The 25,058-nt window shown below is 43.2% G+C and overlaps 1 protein-coding gene across 3 annotated transcripts in view; it reads left to right on the plus strand.

The window, feature by feature from the left end:
• XRCC5 (X-ray repair cross complementing 5) overlaps positions 1-24,167 on the plus strand; it is a 90,181-nt gene extending 66,014 nt beyond the window's left edge. For all 3 annotated transcript variants that reach the window (XM_026491997.4, XM_044381189.3, XM_044381188.3), the window contains 5 exons: positions 10,570-10,679; positions 12,347-12,443; positions 14,234-14,301; positions 23,091-23,165; positions 23,931-24,167. In XM_026491997.4, the coding sequence (XP_026347782.2) occupies positions 10,570-10,679; positions 12,347-12,443; positions 14,234-14,301; positions 23,091-23,165; positions 23,931-23,945 (365 nt within the window). In that variant the 3' untranslated portion in view covers positions 23,946-24,167. The remainder of the gene's footprint in view (positions 1-10,569; positions 10,680-12,346; positions 12,444-14,233; positions 14,302-23,090; positions 23,166-23,930) is intronic.
• The last annotated feature ends 891 nt before the right edge of the window (positions 24,168-25,058 follow it).

The following is a 25,058-nucleotide window of genomic DNA, read 5'->3' on the forward strand; positions in this document are numbered from 1 at the left end:
AACCCTATTTCCAAATAAGGTCATATTCTGAGGTTTCGGAAAGGGCATGAATTTTCAGAGAATGGTATTCAACTCATGACAGCACTACAGAAAAAATTAAAATGGGATAGTGGGATAGTGAGTGCTGGGGTGAGATGGGCTTATGATTTTATAGAAGATCAAGGAAGGCTCAGTTTTGGGGTATCATTTGAACAGAGAATTGAGGAAGGTGGAGGAGAGAACCTGGTAGGTATCTCTGGGGAGAACTTTTCAGACAGAGGGAACAGTACGCTCTCCTGAAGCAGTGTGTCTGGCTTCGTTTAGGAGCATCAGGGAGGCCAGTGTGGCTGAAGGAAAGAAGTAGGAGATGAGATCAGGGGGTGTAGCTGGGGTACATATCACATTGGGCCTCCTAGACGTCCTGCTTTTACTCTGAGTGAAATGGGAAGCCATGAGGAATTCAAAGTAGAGGTTGATCTGATTGACATGTTTTGAAAGTGCCCTGGCTGCCATGTTGAGAATGGGCAAGGTTGAAGGAGGCAGATGAGTTAGAAGGCTACTGCAGTAACGCAAGTGAGAGAAAGTGAGAAGAGGTCAGATTCTTGATATGCTTTAAAAGTAGAATTGGCAGGTTTTGCTGACTATTTGAATGTAGGGTATGAGAAAAAGAAACAAGTCAGGGATAACTCCCAAGCTTTTTGGCCTGAGCAACTGGAAGGAATTGCTATTTACTGAGATGGGGGAGACATGCTAAATTGGTTATGCAGGAAAGAGATCCGGGTTCTAAATATAAATCCAGGAGAAGTCACCTAGAGATGTTGTCTGACGGCATGAAACTGGATGAGATCTTTGAGAAGGGGAGAGGTGTGGTGTCTAGGACACCAGTGGAAGGGGTCACTTAGATGCACAAATAGTTGATCGAAGGCAGTAGGACACAAGGCAGTGTGGGTACAGCCGCAGGTGGGTGACGGATTTGAGGAAGAATTCATAGACTAGTCTGGCATAACCTGAGCCATAGAAGACTGGACAGGAGAGAGCCCGAAGAAAAGTATCCCAAGTGATGCAACAGCCTGAGGGTGTGCTATGGGTACTAACAGGACTTCCCCAGAAATAGGGGGTTTTGCTGCTGTTGTTGTTTTGTTTCTTGAGTTGACTGTTGATGAGCATTTCTGACCATTTTGTACCCATTTGTAATCTCTCCTCATTTCTGATCATTTTCTGGATCTGTCTCTTCCTTTCCTTCCTAACTACCAGTATCCTAATTCAAGCTTTCATTACTTCACCATTGGACAGTTATAGCATCCTATATTAATTATCTTCAAAGTTCTTCTTGTTCAACTCATCCCATATGTTGGTACAGATTTAGCTTCCTTTTTTTTTTAAATTTTATTTTTACGTAATCTCTACACACCCAACAAACTCACAACCCTGAGATCAAGAGTTGCACACTCCACTGACTGAGCCAGCCAGGAGCCCCCAGATTTAGCTTCTTATAGCACAGGTTTGATTAAGCGTTAGCCCTTTTGAATCACTCCCCATGTCTTTAAAATTAGTCCCCCATTTCAAGGCTTTCCACAGCCTGGTTCCTCTCTGCCATTGCAGACCCATGTTCGACAGGCCCCCTCTGTGAACTCTGTACTCAGACCAAAGAGTATTCCTGCTAATACCCTTGGCTTGGGTAATTGGCTTGCCTGCCTCTGTATATTTGCTAGTGATGTTCCTTCCACAAAGAATGCTCATTCTTTTTTCTCACCCCCAAATCCCACTCTAAAGAGGTGCTTGTAATTTAAGAGCCAGTGTATCCTGGGATACCTGTGCCCAGTAGTAGTTTTACTGTAGTGTGATACATTATCAGAGATGCTGCGGTTAGTCTGACATCACTGGAACAAATAATCTCCATCTGTTTCTGTGTTCTCTGAGTACTACTGACTAAGTAACTTTTTTGTTTCTATTGTTGACTTTAACGAAGCAGTGTTTGAGAATAACAATTTGAATTTTTGAATTACAGCAGAATTAATTCTCAAGTTCTTCGGATCAATTCATAAATCTTACCGCATCGAAGAAGTAGAGAAAAGTAATATCTCGATATTTTGAGCTCTAAAATATTATAAAACTTTCTTCACAAAATCGAAAAAGAGGGAAAAATTGAAAAAAAAGAAGGATCTGAAGGAAGGATGCCATATCAACACAGGGCATCATTATTTATCAATTTTTAGGAAGATTTACCACATGAAACGTAGTTGTTTTAAATTTTCTGGTACTTGACATGTCCTTTTAAGAGTGATTGAGATTCTTACAGCATTGTAAGACACTGTGCCATCCCCCCAACCCCCCCATCGTCCACAAAAGCACATTCAAGCCGTAGCCGCCTGCCTCTCTCTTCTTTCTGTGGAGCCTGACTCACCACTCACTGTATCTCTTCAACTGATACATGAATTTCAGTTCCATTCAATTACCAACTTTTAATTGGATCCCATTGCCAGATTGGTCTCCTGTTCCAGAGTGTTTCCTCTTGGCTGCACTGTTACTATGGCTACTTGGTTCCTTCTGCTTACTTCCTGCATTAGGTTGATGACATCCACTCTGGTATGAAGCTAGACAGATACTGTAAAATTGCTACAGTACCAAACACTGTCATCTTGCATTCTGCCTCCCTCCTACTGCCCATCTGGAATGGGATCAAGTCTACATGGTAAGGTTATTAATGCTTCTATATCACTTTTATTTTAGAAAGCTTCACCAAGTTTTAGAGTTAGAAAATTGTGGGGACCCTCTTTCTCTACTCCCTAGCCCTACACCTAACACATACTTCCAAGCATATGGCATATACATTACATAAAGGAGCCAAAGAAGTCACTTCATTTGATGAAAAAGTCTTCCTTTGGCTTCTTTCTTATGTTAGCATCATGTCCCAATTTTGGGCTTTAAATGCACTCCATTCTGGATTGGGGAAATTAGTTATACTACAAAAAAAAAAAAAAAAAGGGACATTCTTTGATCTTTAGCAAACTGCTGTGTGCCCTGTAAATCTGTAAATATTCATTGATAACCTTCAGGTTTTGTGGGACATGTTCAGTGGGTTTTTAATGGTTAAACTGAATGTTGTTAATAAAAAAGAAAAAGACCATAGAATGCCATGGAACCCACCCTTTGACCAGGAAACTTAAAATTTTGCAGCTGACTCAGGAACAGACCTGGTCTTGCACTGAAGTTATTTAAGATGAGAAATGTTATTCATCCAGAATGAAAAAGATTTATTGTAATGTTCTCTTACATAAAGTGAGCTTATCACTAGTGGGCTTGCTGGATGCCATTTTTCTAGTTTCTCATTAGCTCACACTATCACCTTTTTTCTAGAGTGAGCTAAGACCCAGAGACCTTCCTGTGGCTATAAAGCAGGACTCACAGTTAGCTCAAATAAAAACAAAAATAAAACGAGAGGGATCTCAGAGTCTGCAGGAATGGAGTCTGACAATAAAGACTTTGCATTTACTCTGTTCCTTGTGCCTGGGGTTTTAATTTAACACATCAATGAAAAGGCAGCATTTAAAGGGGGGGAAAACACCCAGCAGGACTTACTTTTATTAGTGCAATTTGTAAGAAATTACTGCATTTAATGAGAAAATCGTTAAGCATGAAAAAATGGGCTGTGACTGAACTTGTGGAGCTTAAATGGTGAGGTTTTAATTGAGTTTTTTAGTTATTGGTAAGAAAATAATTTAAAAAACCGGCCAGGGCTGTATCTACATTGTTGACGTGGTCCACATTTTATATACCTTCGTTCAGTTTCCTGTGCCACTGGTCAAGAGCGATGCTGTGGCTGTGGTGGTCTGTTTCTGTTCTCAGAAGGGAGGCAGGCAACTTCTTCTGTCTGCTCAGTAAGAGATTCTGGGGCAAATCATCTCGCAGAACAGTTTCTAAAAGGGGGAAGATCAGGGAAGAGGCAAAGAGCAGGACCGAGCTGTGTCTACTTCACAGTTCAGCTGCTTAAAAATAAGACATTTGAACGGCATTTACAGGTTCGTAAAGCTTATGCTTTTTTCCGAATTGTTTCTTTTGTTGCCACCCAATGATTTCTTTTTCCCCAACAAAAATATTTCATTAAAAACCGCAAAACTAAACCCAGGAATACCATCCCTGCCAGGCCGATGAGCACAAACATTGAGGGCAAATTCTGCCTGGGGTCTTAGATCCAGCCTCTTTGGAAATAGAAGCAGAAAGGACATGTCAGAAATAAGTCAGCACATCTTTTGTCATGTAGAGGAAAACATTTAGGATACCTTTTTTTGTACTTCCATTTTCAGAAGACCCTTTGACTTCTGTGAAAGAGAAACACCGCGGGGGGAAGGGTTCAGTCACTTCCGGTTCCTCCGGTTTGTCATCATGGTCCACACAGTTGTGTGGCCGCCATGTGCTGGGTTTCACAGTGTCAAAACTGAAGTAAAGGGAGACGTATGTAGCTCTAAAGATGTTTCAAGTAGATGTGAAAATCTCTCTCTCTCTCTCTGTCTCTTTTTAACATAATTCTGGTTTTGTAGAAGTATGCTTTAAATATATGTATTTTTTAAATTTTTATTTGAGAGAAAGAGCACAAGAGAGAGAGAGAGAGCATGAGCGAGGGCAGGAGGGTAGAGGCAGAGGGAGAAACAGACTCCCTGCTGAGTAGGAAGCCCAACACGGGGCTCCATCCCAGGACCCTGGGATCGTGACCTGAGCCAAAGGCAGACGCCTAACCAACTAAGCCACCCAGGTGCCCCATATATATATATATATATATATATATATATATATATAATATAAAATTAAATATATATATGTAATTGGCTGGGAAGAGCTTCAAATAAATGCTTATGAACCTTTTCAATAACTTTCTATTGAATTTCATTGATTCTCTCTTACTAGAAAGAAGGAAAGAAGAAAACCTATCCATTTATCTTCCCTTATTACTTAAAGAATACTTTGTTGATTTTGTGTCTCCAGGGTATACCCAGTGCATAAAATGGGGCATCCACCTCTATGGGTTCATAGTAACACCGTGTCAAATGGCCCCTAGATCCACTCCTCACCCTTCCCCTGTGTGCATAGATGGGGGGGGGTGGAGAGGAGAATGGGACACAGCTAGACCCTGCAGGTTATATTTCCCAGCCTCCTGTGACTACTGGCTTCCTACAGGGTTCAGCCAACAGGAGACCCTAGCAGGAAATTGGTAGGAGGCAAGGAGGGAAGGAGAAGCTGGGATATTTCTTCCTCCCTATCTGTGTTAGGCATCTCTAGTCCTCCATGACTTCAGCTCCCAGGCCCCTGGGACTCTAGTTGTCGACAGGCCCCTGATCTCCAGTAGTTACGCCTCCCTCTTCTCTTTTCTACCCCCTACCCTGCACTGCCAAGGGGTGCTGAGGTCTTCTTGCTGTGCCTGATCTCTGGTTACAGCACCATCCTCAGTCGCTTTCATTACCTGTGTAACATTTGCCTGCATTACACTTCCGTTGTTAAATACTCAGAGTGATTTCTGTTCCTCTGGTTGGACCCGGACGGATAGATACACAGCCTCTACCCACAATGACCAATTTATATCCTGTAGTAAAGAGCCATAAGCCTGTTGGTGATCGTTTCTGTTCTAGCTGCCTGTATTAAAACACAGACTCATTTTCTTATCAGGCAAATGTTTCTTATAAGTTTCTGGCTTAAAATGGTGATTGTTTTTATGTGTGCATTTAATTGGTGGCAGACTGGACTACTTGCTTTTGAGTTTTGTTTGCCAATAGATATTATTATTCTATTCTCTTAATTATTAGGCTGACCATATACTTATGTAAATGCCTAATTTATGTCGTCACTTTTTAAGTTTGTTTTGTGAAGATGCCACTGTCGTTGTGTGAATCTGTACTTCTGTAAAATATGCACCCCTTGTAAGTAGAGTTCACAGGAGGCATTGAGATAGTGAGAAGAATTAAAATGATGCCTGGGTTGAGCAAAATCATTGGAGATGGTTTACAGCCCTTTATACATAATGTGTGACAGGTGAGTGAGCCCACTGCTGTTTTGGCTCTGTCCGATGAAGGGGAAAAACCCACAATAAATGACTTCCTTTCATGCTGCTGGAGACATCTTTGCAGAGAACAGAGGTAGTGAGCAAATGTCAAGTCAGAAGTGGACAAGCACATGGCCCCCGGTGTTTTGGTCCTTGTGACTGTACATTAAGAAGAGAGGTGATTCATTTTCGGGGATTTTCGGTGGTGTTGAATATTTTCTCTAGAGACGGAGAACATACATTTCAGATTAAACAAAAAAATCTGCCATTTTTCCCAGACCTAACACTTTTGTGTCTGGGTTGCTTTTTTAATGTTAATACTGAAGTATTATTGAGACTAATTTTGTGTACCAACAGTCTGTACATCTGTAAGATGCTGGGCTAATATATAATGCCCATATAAAGCCTCAGAATTTAGACCATTTTGATTTTGAAGACTCCTTAAAATAAATGACGGCCCTTGCCTAAGATGGATGGCCCTTTCAATGGCCATCTTTTATATTAGCTACTAATGGGTATTATTGAGCCTCTGACTAATTCTGAAAAGCATTTTGGTGAATTATAATTGGGGCTGTGATTTACTAAGTATGAAAACTGACAGGCCATTCCATACCCTATAATTGATGTAGAAGCAGAGACGAGCCCCCTGATGATCCACATTTCCCTCATGTGGGGCAGGGGGACAGGGGCTTCAAAGGCATCATCCAGCCAAAGTAGGATATTATTTTTGTCTGCCATTTCTGCATTTTTTAAAAGATTTTATTTATTTATTCGACAGAGATAGACAGCCAGCGAGAGAGGGAACACAGCAGGGGAGTGGGAGAGGAAGAAGCAGGCTCATAGCAGAGGAGCCTGATGTGGGGCTCGATCCCATAACGCCGGGATCACGCCCTGAGCCGAAAGCAGACGCTTAACAACTGCGCCACCCAGGCGCCCCCGCCATTTCTGCATTTTACTTTTATTAAAAATGGCAGGAAAATGTGAAGTGCCACGAAACTTTGGAAGGGCAGTCTTGTCCACATCCCATTGTGATATTCAGTATATTAAAGCATCATCCATCACAGCTATTTGCTGGTTTTAAATGGTTCATGATAGTCAGTGAACCACAAAATAGTCTGGATAGACCGACAGAATTCAGAATCATGGGCCAGATGCACAGGCCACGTAACTGTTGATTCCTGGAAGGGCAAAATCTGGTTCTTCGTATTCATTGGATTTATTGCAAGTTTGGATATGTTTATCTCTCTGTGTTCCTGAACTTCCCGGAGAAAAAGACAGACAGTCTAACATGTAAATAAGAAAACTCAATCCAAATAGGCCCACAAATACATAAGAACTTCATTCTTAAATAGAAAGTAGATGTTGAGACCCCTTCTCTTTATATCCCTTCTTTCCTGTATCATTACTGCAAATGGATTATTGACTTTTGCCGTTGCTTTATTTTAGTCTCCTGAAGACTTTTCTCTGTAAGATGACAACTGTGTGTGTGTGTGTGTGTGTGTGTGTGTGTTCCATCACATGTCAAGATAAGATGGGTCAGGGAACTGTTTTTTGCAAAGCAGTTCAGTCCCTATGTAGTTGATATATGGGCTCCTGGGTTTAAGGACTCCCTAAGCTTCAGTACCTAATCCCTTGTGCTTTTTATACTCTCTTCCTTGCAGTCTTTATGTCACAGTTTGGACACAGCAGACAGCTCTCCTCTTTCATCTCTTAGCATCTACGGCGCCGTACCCTCCTGGTTTTTGCCTGTCTCTGTCACCACTCCTTATTGGCAACTTTGTCAGCTCCCTTTCCTCTCTCCGAGCTCTGAATGTTGCAGTTCCTCAAAGGCTTGGTCTTCAACCCTTCTCCCCTGCAGTTGCTCTGGAGCCAAGCTCTGTCCTGCCGCAGGACCCTCACACAGACTGTTGTCTCCTTGGACAACCTCCCCTCCAACCTTCCCCTAGCTGATTCTCCCTCCTCCTTCCCCTCCTCCTGTCTGGACTCCATGTGCTGGACCATTTGCTTCTCTTCAGACATACCCTGTGCTTTCCCACCTCTCTTCATACTTTTGCTCATTCTGTTTTCTGCTCTATGATGGCCAAATTCTATTTTTCATTGCCCAGAGAAAAAGCCACGTTAATTCATGAAAATGTCTTACAATCAGTCACTAGAGATTTTTAAAAATTCACATCAGCTGATAAATTTCCATACCAGTCATAATTCTCTTCACATCTACCTCCTAATACTACTTTTGTGTGTGTGTTACATCCTCTTGTAAACTCCTTTTTTTTTTTTTAAGATTTTATTTATTTATTTGACAGAGAGACAGCCAGCGAGAGAGGGAATGCAACAGGGGGAGTGGGAGAGGAAGAAGCAGGCTCCCAGGGGAGGAGCCTGATGCGGGGCTCGATCCCAGGACCCTGGGACCATGCCCTGAGCCGAAGGCAGATGCTTAACAACTGAGCCACCCAGGTGCCCCTCCCCTTGTAAACTCCTGTAAACTCCTCAAAGGCAAGGACTTTATCTTCAAGTTCATGTCTTCCACAGAACACACTCCACAGTCTTCCCTGCAGCAGTCACACAGTAAATATATACTAGGTCAAAGTAGTGGAAATAATCACTGCATAAAGAGAAACATTTACATCGTAGCTCACTGAGGTTCCTCACTCTCATTTGAAAGAAATGAGGAACGCTGCATCTCTGGGATTACTACCCATGGCCTGTGAAGGCTCTTGTTTGTGGCTAGATACGTAACTGAGTGACTTTCCGCCCGCCTCATCAGAGCGAGCAGGCTGCTGTAAGTGGTGTAGGCACACCATCAAACCCTCTGTCCTCTCACCTCTCCAAGGTGAGAAAGCAGACAGCTTCCATTGCTTTGAGCTTCTTGGTTTTCCGCTCTGCCTACTAATCAGAGTTGTGTTATTTACCTTGTTTAAAAAGACCCATCCACACATCCTTTCTCTCCTTTGAATTGTTGGGTAGTAATTCACCACTGCAGGATACATTGGTAAGGATTTCAGAAATTGCAAGGAAGTGTTTCTTTAATCCCTCAGGTTTGCTAATAAATGCTTTATTATAATGGAGATCATAATCTCCTAGTTGGTGGGAGAGATGAATAGTTACTGGGGGTATTTTTCTCTTGCTGCAAAATGATTATATTAGGAAACATTTTGTCCAGTTTTTTTTTTTTTTAAGATTTATTTAGAGAGCAAGCATGCGAGTAGGGGGAGGGGCAAAGGGTGAGAGAGAATCCCAAGCAGACTCTGTACTGAGCGCAGAGCCCAACACAGGGCTCCATCTCACAACCCTGAGACCATGGCCTGAACTGAAATCTACAAATTGGGTGCTCAACTGACTGAGCCACCCGGGTGTCCCGCTTTGTCCAGTTTTTTAAATCCTTTCCACAGGCTGTAGGATCCTTAGGAAGTAAGTTGATGAAGTGGATGGCACTGAGTTTCCTCTTTCATAAGGCATTGAGCAGTGCTCAGGTCACTGTGATTCAGTTAGTGGCCTCAAGCCTTTGTAGGCAAGCCTTGAAAGTAGTTTCATTAGCATTGTGCACGTGGCCGTTCTTAACTATTACAACGCTCAGATGAGGCCGTGATTGTGGCCTCACCTTGACCATTCCGCATAAATTGCCCACCCGGCCAGCGAGTGAGTGGTTTCAGGGCACAAGTGAGAGTGAACCTTTATGCCATGAATGTGTACATCTCCTTGGTTTGTTCTATATCAGTCGTAAGGGTCAGTTTCAACCTGCTCAGTGACTTACATTCCCTGATGACTTGATGTTTCTATTTTCCTCTGCTTTTTCTCATACTGAAAAATATTTGTGAGGCAGCCTCAACTTGCTATGTATCTTAGAAACAGTAACATTATTAATATATTTCCTCTTTCTGTAGAATTTATGACATTGCTTGCTGACAGTTATTGTATATTAAGTATTCATGGCTTATAGAGTACTGAGCAACAGAAAATATTCAGGTTCAAGGGCAGAAGATATATAGCAATGAATCCTCATTCTAAAGGGATATTATTAAATTAAGGCAAGGGCTGGTCTTTTCTAATTTGACCTGTGATTGGTAGAAGGTGTGGTGTCCCTGGCTCATTACTTTCCTCTGTCTGGCACTGTTTGACGTTGGTCATGAGTGGGACTAAGGGAGGGACTAGAGGCTCTATTTTCTGTGACTATATCAGGAAAGACAGTTTGGAATTACCCAAATGGCCCCTAAATTCTGGGGGGAAAATAAAAAGCAACCACAATTTTTTTAAAAAAACCATTTGGTCTTAGTCCCATAAGGAACATTTAGTATAATTCTAAGCATTGTAGAAATTAAATTTCATTTCTTGACATATCAGTAAATATTACCCAGACTTTTCAAATACAGACTTTTGGAATCAGCATTTTGCATCTCACCTGCCCTTCCCACCCGCCCCCTCTCAAAGAAGAATAGCTTTTGTGCATACTGACCATGAGGCTTGTGAACCATAATACATACTTACAGGCACATAAATCATGTGCTCTCTCTTACCAACGTCACTCAAAACAAGGGAAATAAACGTGTTGTCTTATGTTCTAGCGAGTCGCCAGCTAATAAATTGCATTGAACAGTTTCTGGATACTAATGAAACGCCGTATTTTATGAAGAGCATGGACTGCATCACAGTCTTCCGGAAAGAAGCCATTCAGGTAACACTGTCCTAGCCTCTTCCTCTTCCTAAATGGTTAGCCACCATCACAGGGGAGACATGCAGCACCCCACAAGTAAGCATGGGCTTTGGAAATCATTGTTCTCACTGTGAATAGCAGTGTTTGCCAAGAGATGCCGAAATGACTAAGTCTTCTTACTATTACTGTCATCTCTGAGGGGACTTAAAGAAGGGTGGGTTGAGTGGGATGCTTCGTCCCTGGGAGTTAGCTTTTTATTACATTATAGCTCTGGCTGCGTGATTCCTATTTAGGGTACGAGGGAAATTTCCATTGTAACCTCTGGTGACCCACTCACCAACTAACTATTTTAAAGAAATTGGGGGAAAATATATATGGGTCTAATTATTGAGAAGGATTTTATGAAGATGGGAGTAGGGATCTGGAATGCCAGGAAAAATTAAGAATGCTGAAAATTAATTACTCAGCACCACACCCCACTTTTTGTGTAGGTTTTGTTTGTTTTATTAGGAATTTTAAGAAAACACTGTGAAAATCTTCCAAATTATTTCTAGGCTTTTATACATAAACTCAAGGCAAGAGTGAGCAAGTTTAAATTAGAAAGTATATTTTTAAAGTAGGCACAGTTGTAGTGTATGTTCTCATGCGGGTGCCTATTAAGTATTGGCTTAATAGTATTGGCGAGTGAACAGATTAATTCTTGAATTGCGTAGGCTCTTACAAAGAATGATAAGAAAATGAGAAAATTGTTGAAATTAGAAGATTCAGAAGTAGGTGATCCAGATGCCCTATAGATAAAAGACAAAATATGGGCAAAGTAGAGTCAGTATAAGACTAAGGACGCCCCAGGTGAAGAAGGATCTGGTAGGATGGGAAAAGGTAATGAAAGTGTATTGCTTTTTTAAGCACTGCCCCCAGCTAGACGGAGCACCCAGATAACACTTTTGTGCCCTGTTGTCGCCAACTGTCCTTGAAAGTACCAGGTCACTCGATTTTTTAAAATAAAAGTTTTTAAAAAGCAAGGGAGAGATGGAAGAGCATCAGAAGAGACTCTTAGAGACATATCAGCCACTCTTAATGTAGAGAGCTTCTCTAACTGCAAAACCATACAACACACACACACACTAAAAAAAGGGTTTTATAATTGGGAAAATGTGAATACCGACTTGTCATTTACTCCTATTAAGGAATTATTACTGATTTTTTGGTATTTTTTTAAAGTCCCTCTCTGTATTTTAGATATTGCATAGCAAAATATTTATAGATGACATAATATGTTTAATATTTGCTTCCAAACAATCCCAGAGTTGTGAGAGAAGGTCAGGGTAGAGGTGGGCAAGACTGGCTGAGTTGGCAGGTGTTGAAGCTGGGTGATGGGTATATTGAGGATTCATGAAACTCTTCTATTTTTGTGTGACTTTGTACTGAAGGTTAAAAAGCACAGCACCCGGCCACGGTGTGGCTCTGAGCAGTTGTTTACCTTCCACAGATGGAAGGATTTCTGGTTCCCAGCAAACCAAGCTGAAATTTGAAATGCCAGACCAGATCTCCCATTTACCAAAGAAGGACATTATATGTTTTTCTTATAAATCGTGGTGGATTCAGTATATGTAGCCCTTTGTCCTGGGAGTGACTTGTTTCTGTATTTGCTCTGATCTCACGCCCCCCTGCCCCCCACATGCCGCCAGTTTTCAGAAGAGCAGCGCTTTAACGATTTCCTGAAAGCCCTTCGAGAGAAAGTGGAAATGAAACAGTTAAATCATTTCTGGGAAATTGTCGTTCAGGGTAAGGTGTCTTTTGTCATTTTCTCCAAATATTTATGCTATTTTTTCGAAATCTAAATCTAAATTATGTTGTAGGATGTGTTACATGGCAATCTGTGACGTTCCGTGTGGGTTTGGGAAATGCTCAGGATCCAGTGACGAAAAGTCTTGCGTAATGAGCATAAATAAAAAGTGATAAATAATAAGTAAACATGTAAGTCCTGTCTTAGACTCTGTGGTGCATGACCCATTTCCAAGATGGTCATTTGTTGGAAGAACCTGTGTGGGCAATCATTGCCCCCTTTCTCAAATTCTTCGACCCTTCCGTCCTGTGGGACCCACAGCACCGTCACCAACCTCACCCGCATTTTGCCCTCCTGCTCCCTTTCAGGAGCATGTGCTTGGGCTTTCCGTATTAGCAGACCAGTGTCTTCATGCACCAAGGCCAAGCCCTCGCTTATTCACAGTGACCAAGGCAAACTTAACCTAGAAAGAAGGCAACCTACACTCTTTCAGTGTTAGGCTTGATGTTGGATTTCCTTCATATCCTTTGCCTGGTTTTTTTTCACCTGACTTGATTTTCTTTCAGAACCAAGTATCAGATATTATTATTAAAAATACCTCCTACGAAAATGATGTTGAAAATTATGAAACTTCTCACTTGAAGTAGGGCCCTCAGATTAGTTTCAACCTGTCTTTCTGTGCAAACTCCGTAAAAAGGATGCATATCTATCTATCCAACTTCTAAGGGGCAGCTTTTCATCATTCAGGCAACTATTTCCCTGACAGTTAATTTTTCAGCCCTTTAACTTCTACACTGGGGAGCAAAAGCAATTAGAATAGGTGGAGAATGGGGCTTACTCAAATCACTCTGGTGTCTCTGCTGCCGACCTAGTAGATGGAGGAGATTGGTTTTGGTATTTATTGATTGCCTCTGGCATATTGTTTGCTGACAAGAAACTTACAGGACATACACGAGGTACATATTTTCTGAGAGCTTATATCCTATTGAGAGAATACACATGACCTGTGCCATTTCTAGGTACAAATGGATGTTAAATGTATGTGCTTTTCTGAAAGTGTATCATGCATCAGCCATTTGAGGCAGAAGAAAATCTTAGGAAGAAGAGAAAACTAAAGGGTAGATTTTCTACCCTCGATTTGCTCTCACTGAGCTAAAATTGATGTACGTGCTAAATGATAGATATAACCACTGTGGAAGCATGTGTCCTCCCAACCTTGGGCCTCTTACCATTCCATCAGTAGCCGGTAACATTACTAGAAGTCAAAATGTCTGCAGATTCCTATATTGGATAGCTAATGGGTTTGGGCCAAAGTGCATAGTCATTCAGTTATTTATTTACTGAGCTTGTGCCATGCCTACATTGAGGGGAATAGAAAGATGAATAAAACCGATTCCTGGCCCTTGAGAAAAGTATGGTCCATTAGGAGAGAGAAAATGTGTACACATAGTTATACAAGGTAAGATACGATGACAGCAATTTCAAAGGCATAAATAAAGTCATCTGAAAACTCTGAAGGAGAGATTTAATCAGGCAAGACCTCATGCAGTAGGTAGCATTTGAGATATGGCCTTTATTTTACCCAGGCTAAGCAGGAAACAGGATAACATAAGATGGAAGGAACAGTGTGAGTTAAGTGCCTTCACAGTCTTCCATTTCTTATAGAGAAGAGCACCTGTGGAGTTTTAAAAGTCTCTAATGTGAAGATGGGAGGAGGTGTGGTGGAGAGGAAGGTACGATTGGGATTGATTCTTTGCACTGGGATTTCACTCTGTGAATTACTTTTTAGATGGAATTACTCTGATCACCAAAGATGAAGCCCCTGGAAGTTCTGTCACAGCCGAGGAAGCCAAAAAGGTATTGTGGAATAACACCATCTTTAGATGAATTATTGTAACAGATATTATTTTCTTGATGCCCATTCCACCTCGAAAAATTTAAATTTTAAGGGTAACTAAATTAGTGTACCCGTTCTGTATTTGACCAATTGGCCAATTCCTTTTCCTTCAGCTGCAATGTTTTTGCAGGAGAAATTGTAAACTCCCTCAGTCTTGACACCACAGTGTCATTAGCTCTAGAGCTCCTAAAGTCCTTAGTGCATAGCAAGTGTAGCCGAGACTCTGGTAAAGGCTGTGAAGTCCAAGTAGCCCAGTGATTTTCACCATGGCCACACTTCAGTCAGCTGGGGAGCTATTATTTCAGAAGTAGTGATGACCAGGCCCCGCCCCCAAAGATTGTGGTAATCCAAATGGGGTCCTGGGCAGGGTTTGAATTCTTAAAGCCCCTCAGGTGATTATAATGTGTAGCAAAGTAGAGAAACCCTAGTATTCCAGAGTAAGGCACATCTGGAGGTGTTTTTAGTAAAAAAAAAAAAACTGATGTATTGACACAAGCAGACCAAGGTCTCCCAGTCTGAATCTGATTCAGCTATGAGTCAAGTATATGTGGCTATTGAGTTCGTGATCTTTCATTATACCTCAGGTTTGTGATGAGAGTTAAAATTAAATAGAGTACTGAAGAGTGTATGGTTCGTAACACTGGGCTTCAGTTACAGTCCCTGATGGAGCCATCCTTGCTGGCACAGCGCCCAGCAGCTGTCAGTCACGTGCTAAAGCCCGGCCCTCTGCTAGGGGCTGTGCTGGGTAATAAGACAGCACTCCTGCCCTCTAGAAACTTAGCGACAGGCTTGCAGAGGAAGATAGTGGAGACTCAAAAACATAACTACACACGCTCACGGAGAGCATGGTCTGGGCTGGTGGACAGGAATCTGTTAAGGGAGTGGTAGGAACAAGGCTGGAAGTATTTATCTTATGGCTAAATTCAGGCCAAATTTAAAAATGCCTTACAGTTTCAACTCAAAAAGGCATTTGGCAGAAACCATAGTATTTTGGGGGAAAGAAGTTAGAATATACGAGAAATTGTATTAAGTGTACTTTGCCTGGCAAAAGCATTTTGTTAAAGAACATATATGGTCCCTGCTTTCAGGAAGATCCTGGAATTCTAGAAGCACATGCTAACATACTGGTGATTGTCTCAGAAGGGGCTCCACTATGTCTGTACCCTCTTCCACCACAGTCAATACTATGAATATGTCAGTACTCGAGAGGATGTCATTTAACTGCTTGATTTTATTTTTGTTTGTTACTTTATACAATGGCATGATAATATTTCCCCTTGGAACTAGAGTGTATCACTCAGTGCTCTCCAGAGAGACAGAACCAACAGACTATATATATAGATATATTGGGGGAGAGGGGAGTTGGGGAGAGATTTATTTATTTTAAAGAATTGGCTCATGAAATTGTGGAGACTGGCAAATCTGAAATTTGAAAGGCAGGCCAATAGGCTGGCAATTCAGGCAAGATTTCTGTGTTACAGTCCTGAGGCAGGATTCCTTCAACTGATTGGATGGGGCCTACCAGTATGACCAAGGGTAGTCTTTACTTCAAGCCAGCAGATTGTAAATGTTCATCACATCTGCAGAATACCTTCACAGCAACATCCAGACTAGTGTTTAGCACCACAGCTGGGCACTGTGGCCTAAGCCAGGTGACCACATAAAATTAACCATCACTTAGCATGAAGGCTTATCCGTCAGCTTTTGCTAAACAAGTAGAGTAAGTCAAGGCACATAATTTAATTTTAGTCATTATTGCATTTTTTTTAAAGATTTTATTTATTTGAGAGAGAGAGAGCTCGAGCAGGGGGAGACTCAGAGGGAGAAGCAGACTCCCTGATGAGCAAGGAGCCCAACATGGGGCTCCATCCCAGGACCCTGAGATCGTGACCTGAGCCAAAGGCTGATGCTTAAACCACTCAGGCGCCCCAGTCGTTATTGCATTTTTAAAAATCTGTCATCCAGCTGAGAGGTGAGTACGTTACTGTTCCGAAAGGAAGAGGAGAGCAGCGATCTAAAAGAGGTAGTATTTTTCCTCTCCACAGTATAGTGCATCTTAACCAAAGGTGTCATAGCTAAGTGAGTCCGGAATAGTAGAGAGGAGAGAAATCTAAGAAGGGATGACGTGCTTCTCGCAGATTGTCTGAGGCATGTTCTGTGCTGCAAAGGCAGTGTCTTCTTTGGAACTTAAGGGCACAGAGCCTAATCGTGGGGAATCTTAATGTGTGTTCATTCAGCTGCAGAGAGGCCTTCCAGTTAATGACTAGGTTTGGGGTGGTGTCCTTGCGTGGTTCCAGGGTCAGCAGAACTGATTTCAGTTGGTCGTAATCGAAGATAACTCTGAGAACTTGCCATCTTTCTTGTTCCCAAAACATTAATTTTGTTTTTCAGGGGGGAAATGGAATCCTTTGTATTAAAAATGTTTTTAAATGGCACCTGTAGGTTTTTGGAGAGAAGCGTGGAAGAGAACGTGCACACATGGGGGATGATGGGAGAATCAGTGAGGGTGAGTCTGGCTCGGAGAAGCTGGCTCCTCGTGGTTTCCAGGAGAGAGACACGCCTCGGCTGGGCCAGGGAGGGTCATCTCTTCTGACGGGGCACTGCGGTATTTATGGTATTTATATTGCCGTCAAAGGAAGTGTTGAGTGTGGTCGCGCCCCATATAATCCATTAAGGAAACCTGACTGTGATCAAAGGTTGAAGAGCAGTGCTCACAGCCCATTTCAAGTCTTCTGAGACACTTACATAAGTTCTCTGAAGTTAGCAAGCTGTCGAATTATTTTTATTTAATGATGATTTGAAAGGAAATAATTATTCAGGCGTGTCCATTTCAAATGAAAATTAAATCATAACTTTACACTTGCACCTCTTAAGGAGAGCCGTTGCTCTCTGGTGTATTCTCAAAAAGTGTAGATTTTATGACTCTGAGAAATCTAGGTAAGTCAGTCCTGCTACAGAAATAGAAAGTTCTTCCACAACATAAGTTTAAATAGCCACTTTCTTTTAAATTCGCTGACTGCTCTCATTTCATTTTGAAGCCTGGACATGAACGTGATCCCTCTTTCACGTTTATTTTTATTGTCACTGTAACCTGTCAGCTCTTTCACTTCACTTTTTCTGTTTCTGTTTCTGTTTGTTACTGTTAGACGTACCCAGTAGCGCTCGATGCTCCATAGAGTCTCGTGTCCTCTTCTCAGGGCATGGCGCTGGGGTGGGCGGGTGGCGTGTGGCTAATCCTGGCATGTTCCAGGAGCGTCTGGGAGGGTCTTCACCTCAGGCCACCATCAGTAAAACACCTGGACTTGTGGAAGGTTAGGAGAGGCTGATTCTTCATTTGAAGTTTATCTCCATCCAAGACTTTTTTTTCTTTTTTAACTAAGTTTCTTCTTGCTAACCTGTGTTAGGGTCAGAACAGTGATTCTCCCCCAGGAATGATTTTCCTCCCCGGGAGACATTTGGCATGGGCTGGAGTCATTTTGGTGGTTACCACAGGGGGAGGGGCTGCTACTGACTTCTAGTGACCAGAGGCCAAGGATGTTGGGAAACAGAACAGCCCCCCTGTCAGAGAACTATCTGGCCCAAAATGTGGATGATGATGCTGGGAAGCCCTGGGTTAGAAGAATTAAAACAAGCCAGGTCCTTAACTAAGGCAGAGGAAGTGGCTTAAGTTGTATATAATTTCATTCAGCTGGAAAGAATTCTGATGACCTTCTACTGGAGTTTTTATTGTTAAAACTGAAGCTCGCAGGGAAGCCTGATCTTTGGCACAGAGAAGTGTGGTGCTGCTTGGCGGGTGCGGCAGCCTGGCATTACCTGTGCACAGGGAACTCGGAAGAACCCTCGGGACCTTAAGGAGCACAACTGAAAAACACTAATCTAGTCCAAACTCCTTATTTTATGGATGAAGAAATTTAGGGCCCCGAGAAGTGAAATAGCATGGTTGAGATCTCTTAGTAAGTCCCTGGCCAGGAGTCCTATTCTAGGACTGACCCCCGGTCCTCCATTCCTTTTACTCCGTAGTAAGAGCGCAGAGGGGAAAGAGGACTTCTCCCTGTGGCTTTGCAGTATTGTACCTGACAGGATTCCAAGGGGCCAGGCTGTATCTTAATCATTTGATAGGAACTGGGGGAGGGGGTGTATCTTCTTAGCACTTGTTTTCCTGCTAGCTGCCTAATCTGGCCTTCATTATTGTTGACATTGATTTTCCTCCTAAGCCTCATAGGCGATAGGAGTTTAGCAGTCTGGCCATTTTACAGACTCAGCCTAGAGAGGTGACGTTGACTTGCTCAGTGTCTCCTGGCAAGTTCATGGCCAGCAGAATTGACTAAACCAAAACCCCTGGAGTCCTAGGACAGTCCTCCTCCTGCCACACCACGGCACCACCTCTCCACGCCTCCACCTTAGAATGCCACCAGTCACATCTACATACGGGAAAGATGCTCGAGGTCCATCTTACAAGAGTGCACCCAGTTGTCTGTGTGTGAGTTTATAAAAGATCTCCAAAGTCTTGGGAAGCATTACAAGATAAGGTTTAAGAATCATTTCTTGAGAACAGTTTTCTTTAACTACTGTCCCCCGTTGACCCCATGATATTTTCCTTTGCTCTTTCCCGCTTTCCTTCTCTGCCTTAAATCTCTGGTGGAGCGGTTCTGTGCGCTAATTCAAAGAAAAGAAATAAGGAAAGTACCACAATTTTACCTCATATTTGTTTAGAGCTTGATGCTTTTAATACACTATTTTAAAATTTCTGTTGAGGTTAGACATACAATAAATGCACAGATCTTAAATGCGCAGCCCGATGAAGTCTTATATGTTCACATATATGGGCGCCCGCCACCCAGATCAAAATACAGGACATTTACATCACTCCGGAAGCTTCCCGGTGCCCTTCCCAGTCAGAAACCCCTGGCCCCCGAGGTTACGGCTCTTCTGACACCTGTCACTTAGTAGTTTTGCCTGTCCTGAACCTTTCGATTCATCCGTGATTTAGAGTTGTCCTTCTTCCCTGTAGCTATGTGGTGCTCCCTTGTACTGACATCACCACGATCTATCCATTCTCCTGACAACGGGCATTTCATTGTCCCCACACTTTGGGAATTATGACTAAAAATGCTCTGAATACTCTTTCATTTTTTTTAAGATTCATCTGTTTTAGAGGGAGAAAGAGCAGGGGAGGGCCAGAGGGGGAGGGAGAGAGAGACTCTCAAGCAGACTCCATGCTGAGCACCGAGCGTGACATGGGGCTCAATCCCATGACGCTGAGATCATGACCTGAGCCGAAATCAAGAATCAGATGCTTAACTAACTTAGCCACCCAGGTGCCCCTAAAAATGCTATGGGTATTCTTATACATATCACTTGGTGGACATGTATTGGGTATTTTCCTAGGAGGTAGAACATACAACCTACAATATGACAAAGCAAGTTTGCATACTTTATTTCATCTGAGACTCGCTACAACCCCACGAGATAGACAAGGTGAGTAGTAGCAGTAGTCTCAGTTTGTTAGTTATAGAAAGGTCATGCGGCTTGTCCAGGGTTACTGAGGGACTAACAGAGCTAAGGTTAGGGTTCTGTTCTCCCACGTTAGGTTGTAGGATTTCTCTGCTGTGCGATATTGCCTTTATGGCACGATATAAGATACAGGGCACATTGAACTTAGACATATGTCCTTTTAGACAAAATACATGCAAACAGACTTGTTTTTCCTGATGCTTTTATATGTCTGAATTATGGATGAGTCTTTGGAATCCTCTGATAGTGTTGGAGTCAGCCTAGTGGAAGCCATGTGATTTTAATTCAGGGATTGGTAAGGGTCTGAGCACAAGCTGATTGTTAGTGTTTAGTCTTATGGAGAGATTAGACTGGAAGTTTCTATACAGGCGTTATTGACTCCATTTCTCTGCTTGTGGCCATAATTGTATTTCAGTGTGCTTGCAAAGTAATAGTTTATCCATTTCATAAAGCTCTCCAAGTAAGGACACTCTTTCTTGGTATCCCCAAGTAAATCCTGGTGGTTTGAGGAAGGAGGAGTGTGTCACTCAAGTGTCCTTTCTGTTTGTTCTCGGCTTCTGAGCATTGCAGAGGGAAAGAACCCAAGAAAAGATGAGAGTTGGCTCCTGCCCCTTCCTGCTGCTTTCGGAGGATCTGTTGCTTTTATGGAGAAAGCAGGCCAATCATTGGATTCTGTGCCATATCTCTAGCTTCCCGTCACACTGCACAGCCTGCAAATTACTTGCAGTTAAAAACTCTGATGAAGAGGAGTGATATGTGGAAGGGATCAGCCTTGCCTGGGGCTTTGGGGAGATAATGGATGATGGCCCAGCTCTTAGCCATCATTTGCTTACGCAGAAGTATGAAGCAGATCTGTCAGGAAAATCACTTGCAGATGTTTAGCACTTGATGGAAGTGAAAGTTTGCTTGTGCTGCTGCTCTCTTCCTGGGAACTTGGCCTCACTGCCAAGATGTGCCATTTGTGTTTCATTGTATGTAGCGTGGTCACACTGGGCAGACAGCCCTGCCCTCATTTATCTGGTAATCGCACTGTGAAAGGGGCTGTGCGGGTGAGGAGCGGGCGGACTTGGGGGCCGTGTGCCAGAGAACATCAGGGGTTTCCTAGATTCGGAAGTGCCTGCCACGCAGCCGCTTACTAAGGGTGAAAGAGGGTGTCGTGGATGCCGCACTGCTGAGCCCGGGGGTTCCTTGGTCTTTGGAAGGTGCTCATCATTTGTGGCCCTGCAGAGGTTTCTGGCAAGACGCAGCTCTACTTCTAATTCTTTTCACCCAACCTGGGTAGGTCTTACCTTTGAGCCAAGTGCATTTCTAGTGTAGGGAAAGTCGTGCAGGTTCATGGAATGAGTAGAAGAGGAGAAGAACAAAGGAAAAACCACTTTTAATGATAGAATCATAATCTGGGGTAATCCTAGATATCTTGGAATCCAGGGTAGGGCAGAGTTTAATCCTTAGATATACACCACATGCAGATACACGTGTGAATAATTTATCTGTACTTGGCCCTCAGATGTCGTTATTAATAATCAGCCAACGTAAAGACATAGAATTAGTGCTACAGAAGCTCCGTTACAGTTCTGTTGCAGACTGTCGTGTCACCGCCCCCCCCCCCCCCCCCCCCCGCCCCTTGCTAGCGTTTCTGGTCTCTCATACCATTGAGTCCTAGCATTGGGCGTGGTCCAATTTAAGGTCAACAGGGGGCTATGGAGAGATCCATAAATGTCCTTAGAAGAAGATAAATTCCTTACTCTCTCAGTCAAAACTGAAGTTAATGAATGGTGAAGTGGTTTTGACTGAGGGAAAACGAAGTCCAGGAGGGAAGCTGAGTCACAGGCAAACTGTCATGGCCACGTCTACCGTTGCAGTTCTGCCAGTGCAGCCTCCCCTGTTGCCTCTCGTTACCTGTGTGCGTGAGTTTCTGGACACGGGTGGAAGGACCTGCAGCATTGGCTTCCTGAGACTTGCTGCACACAGCCTAATGTTTAAGAGTGACTTTAGTACATGGTTTGTCAAAAAGACCTATTTTAGCCTATTTGTAAATCTTACGTTTCAGGGGCGTCAGTGGTGTCCATTGTACCATAACAGGAATGTATAGGGAAAGCAGTTCTTGCCATGTTTTCATGGTGAGGTAGTGAGAGAAGTAGAACAATACCTTTCTATCCTGGGTGGAGGCAGCCGCGGGAGAACAGAAGGGGCTGGAAGGCTCGCTCCATGTGTGCATGCTCAGTGGACACAGACCCTGAGGAATGCTGACAGGGAGAGGGATGGCCCACCTTCCATCTCCCCCTTTAAAAACACTCCTGCAGGCTTGGCTCTGCTGCCATTTCAAGTACGTACCATACCAGAAGATGGGTCGCCTTCTGGTGTTAGATGAGTGGTGGGCAAAACCTAGCTCTTGGACGCAGCTTCCTCATGCCGTGAGGAAAGGAGTCCCCGCTGCTGTTCCCTAGAGGGACAGGACAGAGAGCGGGGTGTTCAGATGATTTTCGAGGGCACCCAGTACCCTTTTAAAATCTGAATTTCATCCCTAGATCCTTGCAGACTTCAGTTCAAGGCCTTTGCTTTTCTGTGCATCTGCCTTTTAGATGCCCCGAGTCTAGAATACTAATGCCGAGGAGAGGCATGCACTAGGAGCTTTCTAATCCTCCTTTCATTTTCAGACGTTTTCTAACACTGTTGAAGGATTTCCAGAAAAGGAATTGCCCAGCCTCCCAAGCTCACCCATTTTTGTGTTTCACATCATTTACAGGAAGTCTTCCTTTTGTCCTCCGTAGAGTTGAGGAATGAGATTCTAATTGTTGAGTTCAAACGCTTGATTCTTATGCTCCTTTCAGGAGAGACCAAGACATACTGGTTTGGGCAGTCGGGTTCTTTTCTTAACCCTAATGAGCACACATATCCCCTGTGGAAATAGAAACGGGAATATCGGGTGTCCTCTGCTCCGGACATGGAACCTTCCGTGGGGTCACTGCCTTGGCAAGCCATGTCGTTTCCTCCCTCTTCACAAGAACTTTCTCTTGGTGACTGCTGAATGTGGGCCGTTCAACTTCAAGATCAGTCCTCTCTTCCGGGGCCGGAGCAAGGAGTGTGCGTCCAGATGATGTTTGTTTGGGACCACTGCAGTGAGACTTTGTGAAGCAAGCCTCCTTAGATCTGCCTGTGGCGCTGCCAGCAGACCGTGCTCTCCATCCAAAGGGGCAAAAGTGTCATTGTGGTGTCCCTGACTTTCTGTTCACAGTTTCTGGCCCCTAAAGAAAATCCAAGTGAAGACACAGCAGCCGTATTTGCAGAAGGTGGTGACGTGGATGATTTAGTAAGTGCTTTTAACATATACCAGGTGCTCTCCAGATCGAAATGGCCCGAGCTGTAAATACAGCCACAGCGCTGCTTATCGTAGACGTGTTTCTTATTTGAGTTTTAATTGCTGACACACCAGAAGCTCCCTCCACTATTATTTATTGCCATTGTAAATTTAATCAGATAGGTAATTTCATAATGGAAATTCCCGTACTCTCTGGTCTCACATTGTTCGTTCAGTTTAATCCTCTCCTGTGAAGGACTGAAAAGAGCTGGCGAGGCCATTCCTTTAGTAGCAAAATGTCATAATTTACTGAAATTGCTCTCAACCCAGATAAGCAATACAACATGCAATTTGTGTGGGTTGACAAATAAAAACAGCCTTTCAGAAGCCTAATTCTTGAATGTTCTCAATTAACTTAATGTAAACAAAATCGGCTGATAGGCATTTGGGGGTTTCTGGACCTCCTCACACTACGTCTGGATGCCTGGAAGGCTGGGTAAGTGTTGGCTCAGTATCCGTCTTTCATGTGTGGAGACTTCCTGCCTGTAAGCTTCACGTGACAGCTGATCCCAGTAAACACTTTTGGTCTTTTTGTGGCGAAGTTCTTGGTGTTGAAATGATACCTGGTATTTAACGCCAACAGTAGTTAGCAGTGACTCAGTGTACAAGTCCAGCTACGCCACCGGTGAAGAGAACCGTTGTCATTAAACTGTCTCCCACCAGAGAAGCAGTGGTCTAGAGTTGGTTCCCTTCTAAAAATGTTCTTCTCGTTCACAGCTGGACTTGATCTAGGTCGTGGCTGTGCGGGGAATCTGTGAGAGTTGCCATCGCTGTCACGCTGGGAGTTCTATCCAGAGGAGGCCATTCAACGGGAATGGGAAGCTCTGGAGATGGTCCCTGTAGGTTATGTGGAAGTGAATCTCCTAATTCTCTGGAATGAATATATACATATGTAAGGGAGAATTTCGATTCCATACACGTTTATAAAGAATCCCTCTTATTTTCTCATCGGTGTATTACTTGTTTTGTGGTCTTTATTGATCTCAGTATTATGCACGTGCTTTGAAGTTTCTGGAAAATAGATTTCCACCTGACCTGGTATCTTGGTGAGGATTGCGGCCCTTGGGACGCCGTCTTGTCCAGAACTATGGCACGTCATTGGTGAGTTTCTCAGTCCTCCCCCAGAGGCAGCGTCCTCTGTCGGATCCCCCAGCTGCAGTCACAACTATGCTGATCAAACGGCGCTAGCTTCTTACCAGCAGAAAGGTGGGTTTGGGAAATCATGGCTAAGGGCTGACTCTTTCTCTTTTTACTTAAGCCTTTTAGTCCTTACATTAGTCAACTGCGTGTAGGTGGTTTTCCTTAAGCAGGTGGGAGGGGAGCACCGCTTCCCTGTGTACTGAGCTATGGTGGTGTTCTCATGAAGAAGAGACACCCTTTGGCCCAGCCTCTGACATATCAGCAAATCCTAAAAAAGAAAAGAAAACAAAATGGAGAGATTTACCCCCAATAGTTAACAGTTTATCATTTCATTCCTGCCTACGTAGCGGTCTCACAGAGAATGTGTGCTTGTGTTCAAAACACTTCTTCCGTAATTTCCCATTCTTTTCCATTTCTACCTGAGTCTCCTTTCCTCTCTGGCTTGGTGAGGTTTCCTTTCTTAAAATAAGAAAACAGCAAAATGCTTTGTTTCCCCAGACCTCATTCCTTCCCCGAGTTCTGACTCCTTCCCTGGTGTCCCAAAGCCCATAGTACCCAGTCTCCAATATCTTCTGCACCCCCATAAACAGTCACTGCCTCCCTTTGTTTTGCAAAGGTAATATTAAAGGTATAAATGGCTGAATGTGGGTATCAATAAATGGATTGCCACTCATTGTGAATTGTCCGCAAAAGAATTTTTCAGTG

This window comes from Ursus arctos, unplaced genomic scaffold, assembly GCF_023065955.2.
Source record: "Ursus arctos isolate Adak ecotype North America unplaced genomic scaffold, UrsArc2.0 scaffold_1, whole genome shotgun sequence".
In the NCBI taxonomy this organism is placed as follows: Eukaryota; Metazoa; Chordata; class Mammalia; order Carnivora; family Ursidae; genus Ursus; species Ursus arctos.